Source organism: Balaenoptera ricei, chromosome 14 (genome assembly GCF_028023285.1).
Source record: "Balaenoptera ricei isolate mBalRic1 chromosome 14, mBalRic1.hap2, whole genome shotgun sequence".
In the NCBI taxonomy this organism is placed as follows: Eukaryota; Metazoa; Chordata; class Mammalia; order Artiodactyla; family Balaenopteridae; genus Balaenoptera; species Balaenoptera ricei.
In genome coordinates this window covers 69455637-69470628 of record NC_082652.1, presented here as the reverse complement: position 1 = coordinate 69470628, position 14992 = coordinate 69455637, and the positions used below count along the sequence as shown (strand labels likewise).

Sequence of the window (14992 nt, the reverse complement as noted above, 5' to 3'; positions counted from 1 at the left end):
CGTGTCATTTATGCAAATAGACGGGAAAGTAGAAACAAAATATAAACTGAACCACAATATGTGAAATGATAACATGTCATAATCAAGGTGGATTTATTCAGGAATGAAAGGTTGGCTTAACATTTGGAAAACAATGAATGTAATTCATCATTTTAACAGAATAAAGGAGAACTGTCAAATGATAAATCTAAATAGATACCAAGAAAGTATTGTGTAAAATTCAGTCTCTTTATTCTTTAAAAAAAAATAAGGAAACAAACAAAAAACAAAACTTAATGAATCAGGAGGAAAATTTCTTAATCTGATGAAGGGTATCTACCAAAAGAAGTAATAAACAACGGTGTTAAGCATCATATCTAGTGATAAAATGTTAAAAGTCTTCATTCTGAGATCATGAACAAGTCAAGGATATCTGCTAACAATACTCTATTGAACATGTGATTGGAGGTCTATTCAGTGTATTATGGAAAGAAAAAACTAAAATACGTAATACTAGAAAGGAAATAAAACTTTTTTCAGATGATATGATTGTTTAGATAGAAAATTCAAAGAAATCTATATATAAAATGTTAGAGTTAGTGAGTTTAGTAAGATTGGTGGGTGTAAGATCAATCTTAAAAAAATTGTATTTCTTGGCGTCCCTGGTGACGCAGTGGTTGAGAATCTGCCTGCCAATGCAGGGGACACGGGTTTGAGCCCTGGTCTGGGAAGATCCCACATGCCGCGGAGCAACTAGGCCCGTGAGCCACAATTTACTGAGCCTGCGCGTCTGGATCCTGTGCTCCGCAACAAGAGAGGCCACGACAGTGAGAGGCCTGTGCACCGCGATGAAGAGTGGCCCCCACTTGCCGCAACTAGAGAAAGCCCTCGCACAGAAACGAAGACCCAACACAGCCATAAATAAATAAATAAATAAATAAATAAATCCAAAAGTTAAAAAAAAAAAAATTGTATTTCTCATACCAGCAATAAGTTGAATATGGATTTTTTAAAAGATACCTTTTACAATAGCATCATAAAATATCAAATACCTTAGAATAAATGTGGTGAAAGATGTGTATGATCTCTACTTAGAAAATTCTAAAACATTGAGAAAGATTAAAGAAAACTGAAATAAATGTAGACTTTTATGTTAATGCATTAGAAATATTAGTATTGCAAGGATATCTTTACCCCTATATTGATATATATATTCAGTGAAATTCCCCTCTTCCAAGTATTTTTCTTTTGAATGTGAGAGTGTAAATGTATGTGTAAATTCTACAATTTACTTAGAAGTGAAAAGGGCCAAGAATAGCTGAGATGCCCTTGTAGAAGAGGAACAAAGTAGGAGGACTTGATCTACTGGATATGAGAACTCTATATGTGAACACAGCTTGTTTCAAAGGTTGCCACAGAGAAAGGTCTTTTCATTAAATGGTAAGTTATCCATATGGGGAAAAAATGAACTTGATCCCCTACTCACTCCATACACAAAAACCAATTTCTGATGAATTCTAGATGTTAATATAAGGAACAAAACAGTAAAGCTTCTGGAAGATAATGGAGGAGAATATCTTCATGGCCTGGGGACAAGGAAAGATTCTCAAACAGGCCTCAGCAAGCATTAGCAATAAAAGAAAAGATTAATAAACCAAACTAGATTAAAATTTAAAATTTATTTATCAAAAAATACTACTAAGAGAATGAAAAATCAAGCCAGATAGTGGAAGAAGATATTGCTATATATATATATTACTCACAAATGGCTTATATTTTTTTTTTTTTCATTTTAACAGTTTTTAATGAAAGTTGTATACAAGATTACTTCATTCCTGCATCTTCTCAATTGTTTCTTCCTTATATTTGCCCTTTTCTTTTCCTACTTGGCGAGATTTGGCTTTACGTTCGAGGATCTTTTTGCGGTCTTTGTCCAGTTTTAGTCTGGTGATAACCACCTTGCTGGGGTGAATGCCCACATGGACAGTTGTGCCATTAGCCTTCTCCCGCTGCACTCGTTCAATGTAGATGACATACTTCTTCCTGTAAACCTGGACTACTTTGCCGATTTGCTGCCCTTTGTAGTGCCCTCGTACAACCTGAACTTCATCATCCTTCCGGATGGGCATGGATCGGACATTGTACTTCTGTCTCAGTTCTTTAGAAAGAGGGGAAGACATAATCTTCCTGCGAATGTGGGAAGGCGCATTGAAATGCCTTTTCCGGTTCTTGCTTTGATCAGAGGTCACAAAGGGATTGAACTTCATTTCGGCCGCTAGCGATCCAGCGATGGCCACAAAAGGCAAATGGCTTATATTTAACATATATAATGAACGCCTACAAACCAGTAAGAAAAAGACACAGTAATAAAATGAACAACAGGCTTGAAGAAGCACTTCAAAAAGGACAGTATCTAAATGGTCAATAAACATATTAAAAAGTGTTTTAAAAACTTCATTTGTAATTAGGGAATTGCAGATTAAAGCCACAATGAGGTACCAGTATACACCTACCAGAATGACTAAAATTAAAAAGGATGATGATACCTAATATTGGGTAGGATGAGGAGCTGCTGGTGGGGTTTTAAATTGTTACAACTCCTTTGGTAAACTCACTGTCATTTTCTACCTAGTTTGAACATATATATCCAAACACCCAGCAATTCTACTAGGTATATATGCAAAGAAATGCATGTACATATATACCAAAAGACATGTAGAAGATTATATGTTACAGCAAAGTGTCATGATTATGCTAATTAGTCTTACGATACTAGTTTCATTAAGAAATATATAAAAATCCCATAGCGCATAAAGCTTTTGAGCACTTGGGTACCATGCAAGTGTAATTGCTGATCCTATGTAATTAAAGTAGAATAACTATCCTTCAAACCAGGTTGAACATGAAAAATAAAGTAAAATAATAAACAAGCTGAGAAATTTGAAATTTCTTATGTACTAATACAATCGAAAGTATCTTTCATGTTGAATATATGTGTTCAACTTGTTCTAAATTGGTAAATTTTCATATTAAACCCAAATACTGTAATGTGCAAAATTACTACCTGCTTCACTTTCTATTTCTAATAAGAAAAAAAGTCACTTCTTGCATATCACTATTATTCTACTGATTGCTGTGGTATTCATATCAAATTTTCAATTGACAGATAGTGAATTATTCTAATTCATTCATACCTGTCATCATTACCATCAGCAACAATAGTCTATTGAAGGAGTTCAGCAAAGTATGGCCGGCAGGCCAGCTGCTTGTTTTTTGTAAATAAAACTTTATTGTAGAACAGCCACAACTCTTTGTTAATGTACTCTCCACAGCTGCTCTCAAGTGACAACAGTAGAGTCTAGTCATGGGTGACAGAGACTATCTGGCCTGCAAGCCTAAAATATTTAGTATATTTAGTCTTTTAAGAAAGAAACTGCCAACTCTAAAGAGTATAGAAAAGACAAGTGCAAAAAGTAGCTGTTATCATTAATCTGACAGAGGAGGAGGAAGGAATTTAGAAATTTAAAGGAAGCTTCCCCATATACACCCAAAGCTGAGGGCCAGATCTCTGAGGAAGAGGACCTGGTTGTCCCAGGAATATGCAGTTTGCCAGTAGTGAAGAAACTTGTCAGAGGATGTGGGCCAAAGTGGAACTGTGAAGGTCACTTGGGTAAACATTACAAGGTCCGCCATGCTGACCTGTTGTTGGCTACTGCATGGAAAACACTACATTGAAGAAGGGAAGAAAGAGCTTTCCTCTTGCTCTGATGTTGAGGTGTCCTTCCAAATGTCCTCTATTGATAATACTTAACATCAAGACAGCCAACAAAGGAGAAATGTCTACAGTGTTCAGCTTTGGTATCACAAAGCAGGACAAAGAAGAGTGGATTTCGAATTGAGAAGCAATACTGACACAAATGTAGTCACAAAGCTTATAAATCTAATATTGTAAAATGGAATAAAGCAAGATAGGAAAAAGAGTATGTCTGTCAATACCAAGTATTGCAGGAATGCAAGGATGGTTTCATATTAGAAAATATCTTAATGTAATTTATTAATTTAAGAGTAAAAAAACCATACAACCATCTCAACAGATGCAGGAAGAGCATTGGATAAAAGTCAGTACTTACTTATGATTTTAAAAAACCTTAACAAAATAAGGGTAGAAAACAAATTCCTTGTCTCAACAGAAAATATCTACCAAAACCTATAGTTAAGTATTATATTTGATTGGGGAATTTTGAAAGTCTTCCCTTGAAAGTCAGAACAAAGTGTGTATGCCCTTTATTACCACTTCTCCTCAATGTTGTACCAGAATTCTAAGCAGGTCCTTAGGACTAGAACAAGCTATAAATGATTTAAAAATTAAAAAGAAAGGAAATCTAAATGACAGTATTTGCAGACGTTATGACTGACTACATAGAAAATTCAAGACTCTAATATTAGAACTGTTAGGAAAGTTGAACAAATTTTCTGGGTCAGAAATCAGTATACAAAATAAATACTATATCTGCATACCAGTAACAAAAGACTTCAAAATGTGATATAGAGATGCTACTTACAATGGCAATAAAACTACAGTGAAACCCAGGAATTAATCTAAAAGAAGTACAATATTTTAACGGCATAAATTACCTAAATGAAAGATATTAAATATAGCTTAATAAATGGAGAAAGATACCATGTTCACAGATGGGAAGACTCAGTGTCATAAAGTTGTTAATTTTGCCTCCAAATTAATCGCTATGTTCATCTGATGAGAATCTTAGCAGTTTTTTGTGAGACTTGAGAAGCTAATCCCAGAAATCGAAGGGAAAAGCAAAAAGCCTAGTAAGTTTTTGAAGCAATTCATTGTGGAGTTACTCACCCTACCAGATAGACTAGTTATAAAACTTTAGTACTTAAGATTGTGTTTTATTAACAAGGGAATAGAAAATAAATAAATGGAAAAGAACTTAGTCCAGAAACTACACACTCAAATAGGGAAACATGAAGTGTGACAGAAGTGATAGATAAATTGTGCTGAGATTGAGAACATGGCTCATCCAAATTGAAAAAGTAAAATTCGATTATCTTGCCCCACATACAAAGAAGAATTCCACTTGGATTAATAAGACCTAGATGTGAAAAGCTGCATTTTAAAATCTTCAAAGAGAAATTAAAGGGTAATATTACTATGAACTTGAGAAAGGAATTTCTTAAGCATAAAATGTATAAACCATGAATGAAAAGATTAATAAGTTTGACTACATTAAAATGAATGAATTTCATTAAAATGAAAATTTTCAGTGTTAGAGCAAGTAAAAACAACATGCAGACAGGAAGACAGGGTTAGCATTTTTATTTATTTTTAAAATAAATTTATTTTTTATTTATTTATTTTTGGCTGCGTTGGGTCTTTGTTGCTGTGCGCAGGCTTTCTCTAGTTGCAGTGAGCGGGGGCTACTCTTCGTTGTTGTCCGTGGGCTTCTCATTGCGGTGGCTTCTCTTGTTGCGGAGCACAGGTGCTAGGTGCGCAGACTTCAGTAGTTGTGGCACGCGGTCTCTAGAGCGCAGGCTCAGTAGTTGTGGCGGACGGGCATAGTTGCTCCGCGGCATGTGGAATCTTCCCGGACCAGGGCTCGAACCCATATCCACTACATTGGCAGGCGGATTCTTAACCACTGTGCCACCAGGGAAGTACCAGCATTTTTAATTTATAAGGAATCCTTATAATCAGGTACAAAAACAAAGTATTGCTCGAATAATGGGCAAAGTAATAGAAAAACAGAATAAAAAACCTGAATGACCAGTAAGCATTATTATTTTATTATTATTTTTTTTAAAGAAGTTTTTTATTTCGTTTTGGCCATGCTGCGAGGCCTGTGGGATCTTAGTTCACTGACCAGGGATTGAACCCCGGCCCTCAACCCAGGCGACTGGCAGTGAAAGTGCAGAGTCCTAACCGCTGTACTGCTGGGGAATTTCCCCAGTAAGCATTTTTAAAGGATGCTCAACCTGATGATTCTTAGGGATCATGCTAATTAAGATATATTCTGTACTCATCAGATTGGCAAAAATTACGAGATCTCACATATCAGGTGAGAATACAGAGAAAGAGGACTCTCATATACTGGTAGTGACAGTATAAACTGGTAGAACCACTTTTGAGAGGAATTTGGCCTCTCACATTCCTCAAATTACCTGCAGAAGTAAATACTCTACCTCTCAGCAATTCCATTTCCTGGTTTGAGTCCTAGGAAAAACTTTTCCATAGATTCACAAGAGCACATTTGAAGCAGTGTTCATTGTAGGATTGTTTGTAGTGTTCAAAAATTGCAAGCACCTGATAACATAAATGAAATACTGCAGAGGAGCTAGGAGCTACAGTGAATGAAATAGAACTATATGTATTGACAATAATAAGTTCAAAAATATTCATGGTAATGAAGTACCAAATTTAAGAGAGTGTTGTCAGAGGTTAGAGGGTCAGGGAGGAGTAGCTGGGGGACTTTAGGTGCTTCAAAAGCAAAAATATTAACATTTGCTAAAACTGGATGATGGATACAGTGGTGTTCTCTATACCAGGCTATTCAGTTGAACTTTCTGTGTTGATAGAAATCTTCTGTAACTGCACTGTCTGATATGGCAGCACTTGAAATCTGGCCAGTGTGACTGAGGGATTGAATTTTTAATTTTATTAAATTTGAATTTAAATCCCCACTTGTGGCTGGTGCTGCTGTGTTGCTCTGTGCTTTTTAGTTAATACTGATCAAAACATACATTTTTTTTTTTTAACATCTTTACTGGAGTATAATTGCTTTACAATAGTGTCTTAGTTTCTGCTGTATAACAAAGTGAGTCAGCTCTACGTATACATATATCCCCATATCCCCTCCCTCTTGTGTCTCCCCCCCACCATCCCTATCCTACCCCTCTAGGTGGTCACAAAGCAAGAAGCTGATCTCCCTGTGCTATGAGCTGCTTCCCACTAGCTATCTATTTTACACTTGGTAGTGTATATATATATCCATGCCACTTTCTCACTTCGTCCCAGCTTCCCCTTCCCCTTCGCCGTGTCCTCAAGTCCATTCTCTATGTCTGTGTCTTTATTCCTATCCCACCCCTAGGTTCTTCAGAACCATTTTTTTCTTTTTTTAGATTCCATATATATGTGTTAGCATATGGTATTTGTTTTTCTCTTTCTGACTTACTCCACTCTGTATGACAGACTCTAGGTCCATCCACCTCACTAAAATAACTCAATTTTGTTTCTTTTTATGGCTGAGTAATATTCCATTGTGTATACATGCCAGATCTTCTTTATCCATTCATCTGTCGATGGACACTTAGGTTGCTTCCAAGACATGGCTGTTGTAAATAGTGCTGCAGTGAACATTGTGGTCCATGACTCTCTTTGAATTATGGTTTCCTTAGGGTATATGCCCAGTAGTGGGATTGCTGGGTCATATGGTAGTTCTATTTCTAGTTTTATAAGGAACCTCCATACTGTTCTCCATAGTGGCTGTATCAATGTACCTTCCCACCAACAGTGCAAGAGGGTTCCCTTTTCTTCACACCCTCTCCAGCATTTATTGTTTGTAGATTTTTTGATGATGGCCATTCTGACTGGTGTGAGGTGATACCTCATTGTAGTTTTGATTTGCATTTTTCTAATAATTAACGATGTTGAGCATATTTCATGTGTTTGTTGGCAATCTGTATATCTTCTTTGGAGAAATGTCTGTTTAGGTCTTCTGCCCATTTTTGGATTGGGTTGTTTGTTTTTTTGATATTGAGCTACATGAGCTGCTTGTAAATTTTGGAGATTAATCCTTTGTCAGTTGCTTCATTTGCAAATATTTTCTCCCATTCTAAGGGTTGTCTTTTCATCTTGCTTATGGTTTCCTTTGCTGTGCAAAAGCTTTTAAGTTTAATTAAGTCCCATTTATTTTTTTTTTTTTTTGTTTTTATTTCCATTTCTCTAGGAGGTGGGTCAAAACGGATCTTGCTGTGATTTATGCCATAGAGTGTTCTGCCTATGTTTTCCTCTAAGAGTTTTATCGTGTCTCGCCTTACATTTAGGTCTTTAATCCATTTTGAGTTTATTTTTGTATACGGTGTTAGGGAGTGTTCTAATTTCATTCTTTTACATACAGCTGTCCAGTTTTCCCAGCACCACTTATTGAAGAGGCTGTCTTTTCTCCATTGTATATTCTTGTCTCCTTTATCAAAGATAAGGTGACCATATGTGCGTGGGTTTATCTCTGGGCTTTCTATCCTATTCCATTGATCTATATTTCTGTTTTTGTGCCAGTACCATACTGTCTTGATTACTGTAGCTTTGTAGTATAGTCTGAAGTCAGGGAGCCTCATTTCTCCAGCTCCATTTTTCTTTCTCAAGATTGCTGTGACTATTAGGGGTCTTTTGTGTTTCCATACAAATTGTGAAATTTTTTGTTCTAGTTCTGTGAAAAATGCCATTGGTAGTTTGGTATGGATTGCATTGCATCTGTAGATCACCTTGGGTAGTATAGTCATTTTCACAGTGTTGATTCTTCCAATCCAAGAACATGGTATTTCTCTCCATCTGTTTGTATCATCTTTAATTTCCTTCACCAGTGTTTTATAGTTTTCTGCATACAGGTCTTTTGTATCCTTAGGTAGGTTTATTTCTAGGTATTTTATTCTTTTTGTTGCAATGGTAAATGGGAGTGTTTCCTTAATTTCTCTTTCAGATTTTTCATCATTAGTGTATAGGAATGCAAGCGATTTCATTGGCTAGCTCTAGTAGTTTTCTGGTAGCATCTTTAGGATTCTCTATGTTTAGTCTCATGCCATCTGCAAACAGTGACAGTTTTACTTCTTTTCCAATTTGGATTCCTTTTGTTTCTTTATCTTCTCTGATTGCTGTGGCTAAAACATCCAAAACTATGCTGAATAATAGTGGTAAGAGTGAGCAACCTTGTCGTGTTCCTGATCTTAGTGGAAATGGTTTCAGGTTTTCACCTTTGAGAATGATGTTGGCTGTGGGTTTGTCATTCATGGCCTCTATTTTGTTGAGGTAAGTTTCCTCTGTGCCCACTTTCTGAAGGGTTTTTATCATAAATGGGTGTTGAATTTTATCAAAAGATTTTTCTACATCTATTGAGATGATCATATGGTTTTTATCCTTCAATTTGTTAACATGGTGTATCACATTGATTGATTTGCGTATATTGAAGAATCCTTGCATTCCTGGGATAAACCCCACTTGATCATGGTGTATGATCCTTTTAATGTGCTGTTGGATTCTGTTTGCTAGTATTTTGTTGAGGATTTTTGCATCTATATTGATCAGTGACATTGGCCTGTAGTTTTCTTTTTTTGTGACATCTTAGTCCGGTATCAGGGTGATGGTGGCCTCGTAGAATGAGTTTGGGAGTGTTTCTCCCTCTGCTATATTTTGGAAGAGTTTGAGAAGGATAGGTGTTAGCTCTTCTCTAAATGTTTGATAGAATTTGCTTGTGTAGCCATCTGGTCCTGGGCTTTTGTTTGTTGGAAGATTTTTAATCACAGTTTCAATTTCAGTGCTTGTGATTGGTCTATTTATTTTTTCTATTTCTTCCTGGTTCAGTCTTGGAAGGTTGTGTTTTTCTAAGAATTTGTCCATTTCTTCCAGGTTTTCCATTTTATTGGCATATAGTTGCTTCTAGTAATCCTTCATGATCCTTTGTATTTCTGCAGTGTCAGTTGTTACTTCTCCTTTTTCATTTCTAATTCTGTTGGTTTGTCTTTTCCCTTTTTTTCTTGTTGAGCCTGGCAATGTTTTATCAATTTTGTTTATCTTCTCAATGAATCAGCTTTTAGTTTTATTGATCTTCACTATTGTTTCCTTCATTTCTTTTTCATTTATTTGTGATCTGATCTTTATGATTTTTTTCCTTCTGCTAACTTTGAGGGTTTTTTGTTCTTCTTTCTCTAATTGCTTTAGGTGTAAGTTTAGGTTGTTTACTTGAGATGTTTCTTGTTTCTTGAGGTAGGATTGTATTGCTATAAACTTCCCTCTTAGAACTGCTTTTGTTGCATCCCATAGGTTTTGGGTCGTTGTGTTTTCATTGTCATTTGTTTCTAGGTATTTTTTGATTTCCTCTTTGATTTCTTCAGTGATCTCTTGGTTATTTAGTAGTGTATTGTTTAGCCTCCATACATATCTTTTTAAAAGGAGGTGCTCAATGGCTTAGTAATTCTGCTTCCTAACAAACTCTTGCCAAAGTGCTTGTGAAGTCACTAAGTACCACACACTGGGTAACGTATAACAGGGATTTTACAGATATTTTTGTTTTCAAAATCTGTGTAATTCCTGACTTTAGGTAATTAATGGCCAGATACTACAAGTATGGAGAGTAAGGACTCCCTGGTTTCTGAGTTTAATGTAGTGAGATTTTGGATAATGAGGGTAAGGATCTATGTTGTAACACTGATTTTAATAGGGAAAAACCTGGAAATAACCTAAATTTCCGTAATAGAAGAGTGGATAAAAAAATGTGGCCTGTTGACGCAAGACTGTACCGTGCTTGGATGGAATGAATTAGAGGTGATTTTCAGCTATTTAACTGTCATGGCATCAAAATCATCCAGTAAAAATGGCTGTTGTCCATATAGTCCTTTGTCCTCTGCTGTACCTTAATTGCCAAACCATGAGGAGGTCCTGGAGGAGTGGCTTGGGGCAGCACCTATTTACTAACTAGTATAGAAGCAGTTCATTAAAAAAACAACTAGTACTATTAGACCTTGGCTTATGTGGTAAACATAATTCTTCTTATATATATATATATCAATATAGAGTAGTTGCAAAGACCTATTGAGTGAAAAAATTAGGACGCAAACAAATACTTAAGTGTATCAGTTTACTAGTGCTGCCATAACACACTAGGTGGCTTAAAACAACAGAAATTGCTTGTTACCGTTGTGGAGACTAGAAGTCCAAAAGCAAGGTGTCGGCAGGACCATACTCTCTCTGAAAGATGTAGGGGAGTGATTCCTTGCCTCTTTCTCGCCTCTGGTCATCATTCCTTGGTGTTCTTTGGCTTACAGCTGCAACCAGCCTCTGCGTTGGTCTCACATGGCCTTTTCTCATGTACCTGTCTGTCTCTCCTCCTTCTCTTATAAGAACACCAGTCATATAGGATTTAGGGCCCACCCTAATCCAGTGTAATGTCATCTTAACTTGATTGTGTCTACAAAGACCCTATTTCCAAATAAGGTCACATTCACAGGTTTTTGGTGACATGAATTTGGAGGACACTATTCAACCTGATACAGTATAATACTGTTTATGTAAAGTAGAAAATATACAAAGGAATGCTGGTTTTTGGTTGTGTGTGTGTGTTTGTGTGTATACATACAAAGTATTTGAAATGGATGGGAAAGATATATACTGAACTCAAGATAGTGGTTGTCCCTCTTTGGGGGAGTAAAATGAGATTTTCATCTTAAAAAATAAAACATTAACATTAACGTTAAATGTTAAGTTAAAATGTTAATGTCATTTGTGGGAGTATGGAAGTTCATTATTCTTTGTGCTTTTCTATATATATTTAATTTTTTAAAGAGTTGATATTATATAATATGTTACTGTATAATATTCTAGCCTTTGTAACATATGGAAGAGATATATTCAATAAAAACAAATCCTATGGGGGGAAGAAGCTGAAAAGAAGACCTAGAACCACAAACAATTCTCTCATATACTTTTTGAAAAGGAAGATATTTTCAAATCCTTGAGGAGTTCCCTTCTACATGTTTGAGTTATTTTGGTGTAAAATGTTAAATGTATGTAATGTGTAATCAAGATGATAACAGTCTACAGCTATTAAACTGTATGGATGTTGAATACAAGAGATGAGGAATTGTTTTTATAAGAACCAAATAAATAGGTCAAGAACTACAGCCAGGTTACCAAGAAAATTTTCTGTATGCTGCCTAGTATGCATTAATGTCCCCTGGGAAGCTGTGTGAGCTCTATAGCTAGTTATTTTTAATTTTTCTTAAACACTACCAGAATTTCCAGATAATGACTTATTTTTCACAGGAAGAAAAGACAGACCTTTATGTAAATGCCAAATTGGATTTCTGATTTTCATAGTAGCATCATAAGTTTACTATGTGGATACTCATTAAATATTTGTTGAATGTTAAATGAATAAGACTACTTTTATTCAAAACACTTCTTCCATCCAGTTACATAGTAGACACACACAAGTAAACGTTAAGAACCAGTGACCTTGGTTTCAAATAAGGTGGCTTATGATAATTTATTTCTAAACACAGGAGCCAAGAGAGAGGAGAAACCGAACTATGCTCAAGTGTGTGTGTGCTCAAGTGTGACCTTTTGAAAGACAGAGACTCCTCTCACTAGTAAAGTTGCCTAATGAGTGTCCTGGGTTAGTATTCCCTTGGAGACTTAGAGCAGTGGCCTTAACCTTGTTGGTCTTTACACTTAAAAATAGTTTAGGACACCAAATAATGACTTTATGTGTATTATTGTTCTCTACATTTACTGTATTGGAAATTAAAACTGACATATTTTTAAAATATTTGATTAGTTCATTTAGAAATAATTATTATGATAATAAACCCCATTACATGTTAGCATCAGTAACATATTTTTATGAAAGTAACTATTTTCCACAAACAAAAGTTTAGCAGAAAGTGACATTGTTTCACATTTTTGCCTTAGATTCTCATGTCTCCTTCTGTATTAAATTTGTTGTGCTATTAGACATGTTATGTAGCCTCTGGAAAGCTGAACTATACACTCACGAGAGAATGAGAGTGGAAAGTAATGTCTTGGTATTATTGTGAAAATAGTTTTGACCTTGAGAATGCTCCAGAAATGTCTCAGGGACCCCTAGAGGTCCCAGGACCACATTTTGAGAACTGCAGCCTTAGAGAGTAAATCAGAGGGACTGAGCATTGCATCATTCCTTTATAAAGATTCAACTGGCAAATCTCATTGTTCTGAGTATTTTCAGCTACTATCATTTGTTTTACACATAGGCTGTCTCTTCTAGTTGATTAAGGTCGTTATTAGTCATGAATAAATGGAAATGCTTAAAGTGTTACATTTTCTACTTTGCAAACAGTACTCAACTACCATGTATTGGGCATTTGTACATGCCATCCTCCGAGTGGAGCCTCCGGCACAGGTCAGGGTTGGGTTATTTGTAATGGCGGATTCTAGGTGACATGGGTCTCTTGTCAAAGAGTTGAACTGCGTAAAAATCTGTTGTGGAGGCACTTATGGGCACTTACATGAAGTTGAAGACAGTATTTCTTTCCTTTTTAATGCTTATCTGCTTCCATGCCCCCTTTCTCATTTTTAATATTGTTTGGAATTTGCAGGGAGGCAGACTTAGCAGAGAAATATTTATTTTATCTTAACAAAGAATTAAGGTCAACCATATTATTTAGATTTAATTATATTTTCCTCATTTCATGAATTATAATTGTGGGTTTTTGGGGGGGGGTTGTTGTTGTTTAGTAGTCCATATTTTCCTTCCTTGACTTTATCTGGCTGTTATTGTTTTGTTGTTGTCATTACGGTGGTGAGGAGGGGCAGCTAAGCACTTACATGTGTGGTGGTTTGTTTTTTCCCCAGGTATAGTGCATGGGTGGTTCATGCTGAGTCTTTGCATACTTAAAAGTCTTCACTTTTCTGTATCCTTGTGTGGTAGCTTCTCTAGATATAGAATTCTAGAATGATAATCTATTCCTCAAAAATTTGTAGACATTGTTCTGTTGTCCTTCAGATATATAGTGTTCAAGATGAGAAATCTTATGTTAGTCTACCTTTCTTTCTTTTGGTGATAACATGTTTCTTCTGTCTAGAAGCCAATAGATTTTGGCATGTTTCTTCTGTCTAGAAGCCAATGGATTTTCTCATATACTGTTGAGTCAGAAATCTTATCAGACTAAATTTTGATTTTTTTTCAATATTTTTGCTTAAAGTGTTGTAAGTTTCTCTTTCCCTCAAAGAAATTTTCTGTTACTAATTTTTCTTTTTAAAAAAATTTTTTTTAATAAATTTATTTATTTTATTTATTTATTATTTTTGGCTGCATTGGGTCTTCGTTGCTGCACGCAGGCTTTCTCTAGTTGCGGCGAGTGTGGGCTCCTCTTCATTGCAGTGTGCAGGCTTCTCATTGCGGTGGCTTCTCTTGTTGCGGAGCATGGGCTCTCGGTGCATGGGCTTCAGTAGTTGTGGCTCATGGGCTCTAGAGCGCAGGCTCAGTAGTTGTGGCGCACGGGCCTAGGTGCTCTGTGGCATGTGGGATCTTCCCAGACCAGGGCTCGAACCAGTGTCCCCTGCATTGGCAGGCGGATTCTTAACCACTGTGCCACCAGGGAAGCCCTATTACTAATTTTTCTCTTTTGCTTCTACAATTCTCCCTTGGTATCGGCGGCAGATTGGTTCCAGGACCCGCCGTGGATACCCAAACCCACAGATTGTCAAGTCCCATAGTTGGCCCTCAGTATCTGCGGATGCAACCTGCGGATACGGAGGGCTGACTGTATACTTACTGAAAAAAATATCCACATATAAATGGACCCATGCAGTTCAAACCCATGTTGTTCAAGGGTCGATTTTAGTCTATTCCTTCTGGAACTCTTAGGTATATACTGGATCTCCACTTTTCTCTTATATTTTGTCTTTTTGCCTTATACTGCTGTTGTCTGAGGGAACTTCTCAGTTTTGTCTTTCACATCCCAAGTTCTGTTTTCCATAGCGCCCATTCTGCTAATTTCTCTCTCTTTTCTTTTTTTAAAAAATTTTATTTTATTTATTTGGCTGCGTTGGGTCTTCGTTGCTGCACGCGGGCTTTCTCTAGTTGTGGCGAGTGGGAGTTACTCTTCGTTGCGGTACATGGGCTTCTCATTTCAGTGGCTTCTCTTGTTGCGGAGCACGGGCTCTAGGCGCGTGGGCTTCAGTAGTTGTGGCACACGGGGTCAGTAGTTGTGGGTCACGGGCTCTAGAGCGCAGGCTCAGTAG

The 14992-nt window shown here is 36.5% G+C and overlaps 2 protein-coding genes across 3 annotated transcripts in view; one reads left to right on the top strand and one right to left on the bottom strand.

Moving 5' to 3' along the window:
- DYM (dymeclin) overlaps window positions 1-14992 on the top strand; it is a 385794-nt gene that overhangs the window by 155906 nt on the left and 214896 nt on the right. The window lies entirely within an intron of this gene.
- LOC132347512 (large ribosomal subunit protein uL24) lies at window positions 1764-2279 on the bottom strand. The gene has a single exon (XM_059894081.1). The coding sequence runs from the start codon at window positions 2244-2246 to the stop codon at window positions 1809-1811; it is 438 nt and encodes a 145-aa protein (XP_059750064.1). The 5' UTR covers window positions 2247-2279; the 3' UTR covers window positions 1764-1808.

What these genes read in the sequence shown, in the direction of transcription:
- LOC132347512 (XM_059894081.1), bottom strand. Translation starts at nt 2,246, where the DNA reads ATGAAGTTCAATCCCTTTGTGACCTCTGATCAAAGCAAGAACCGGAAA.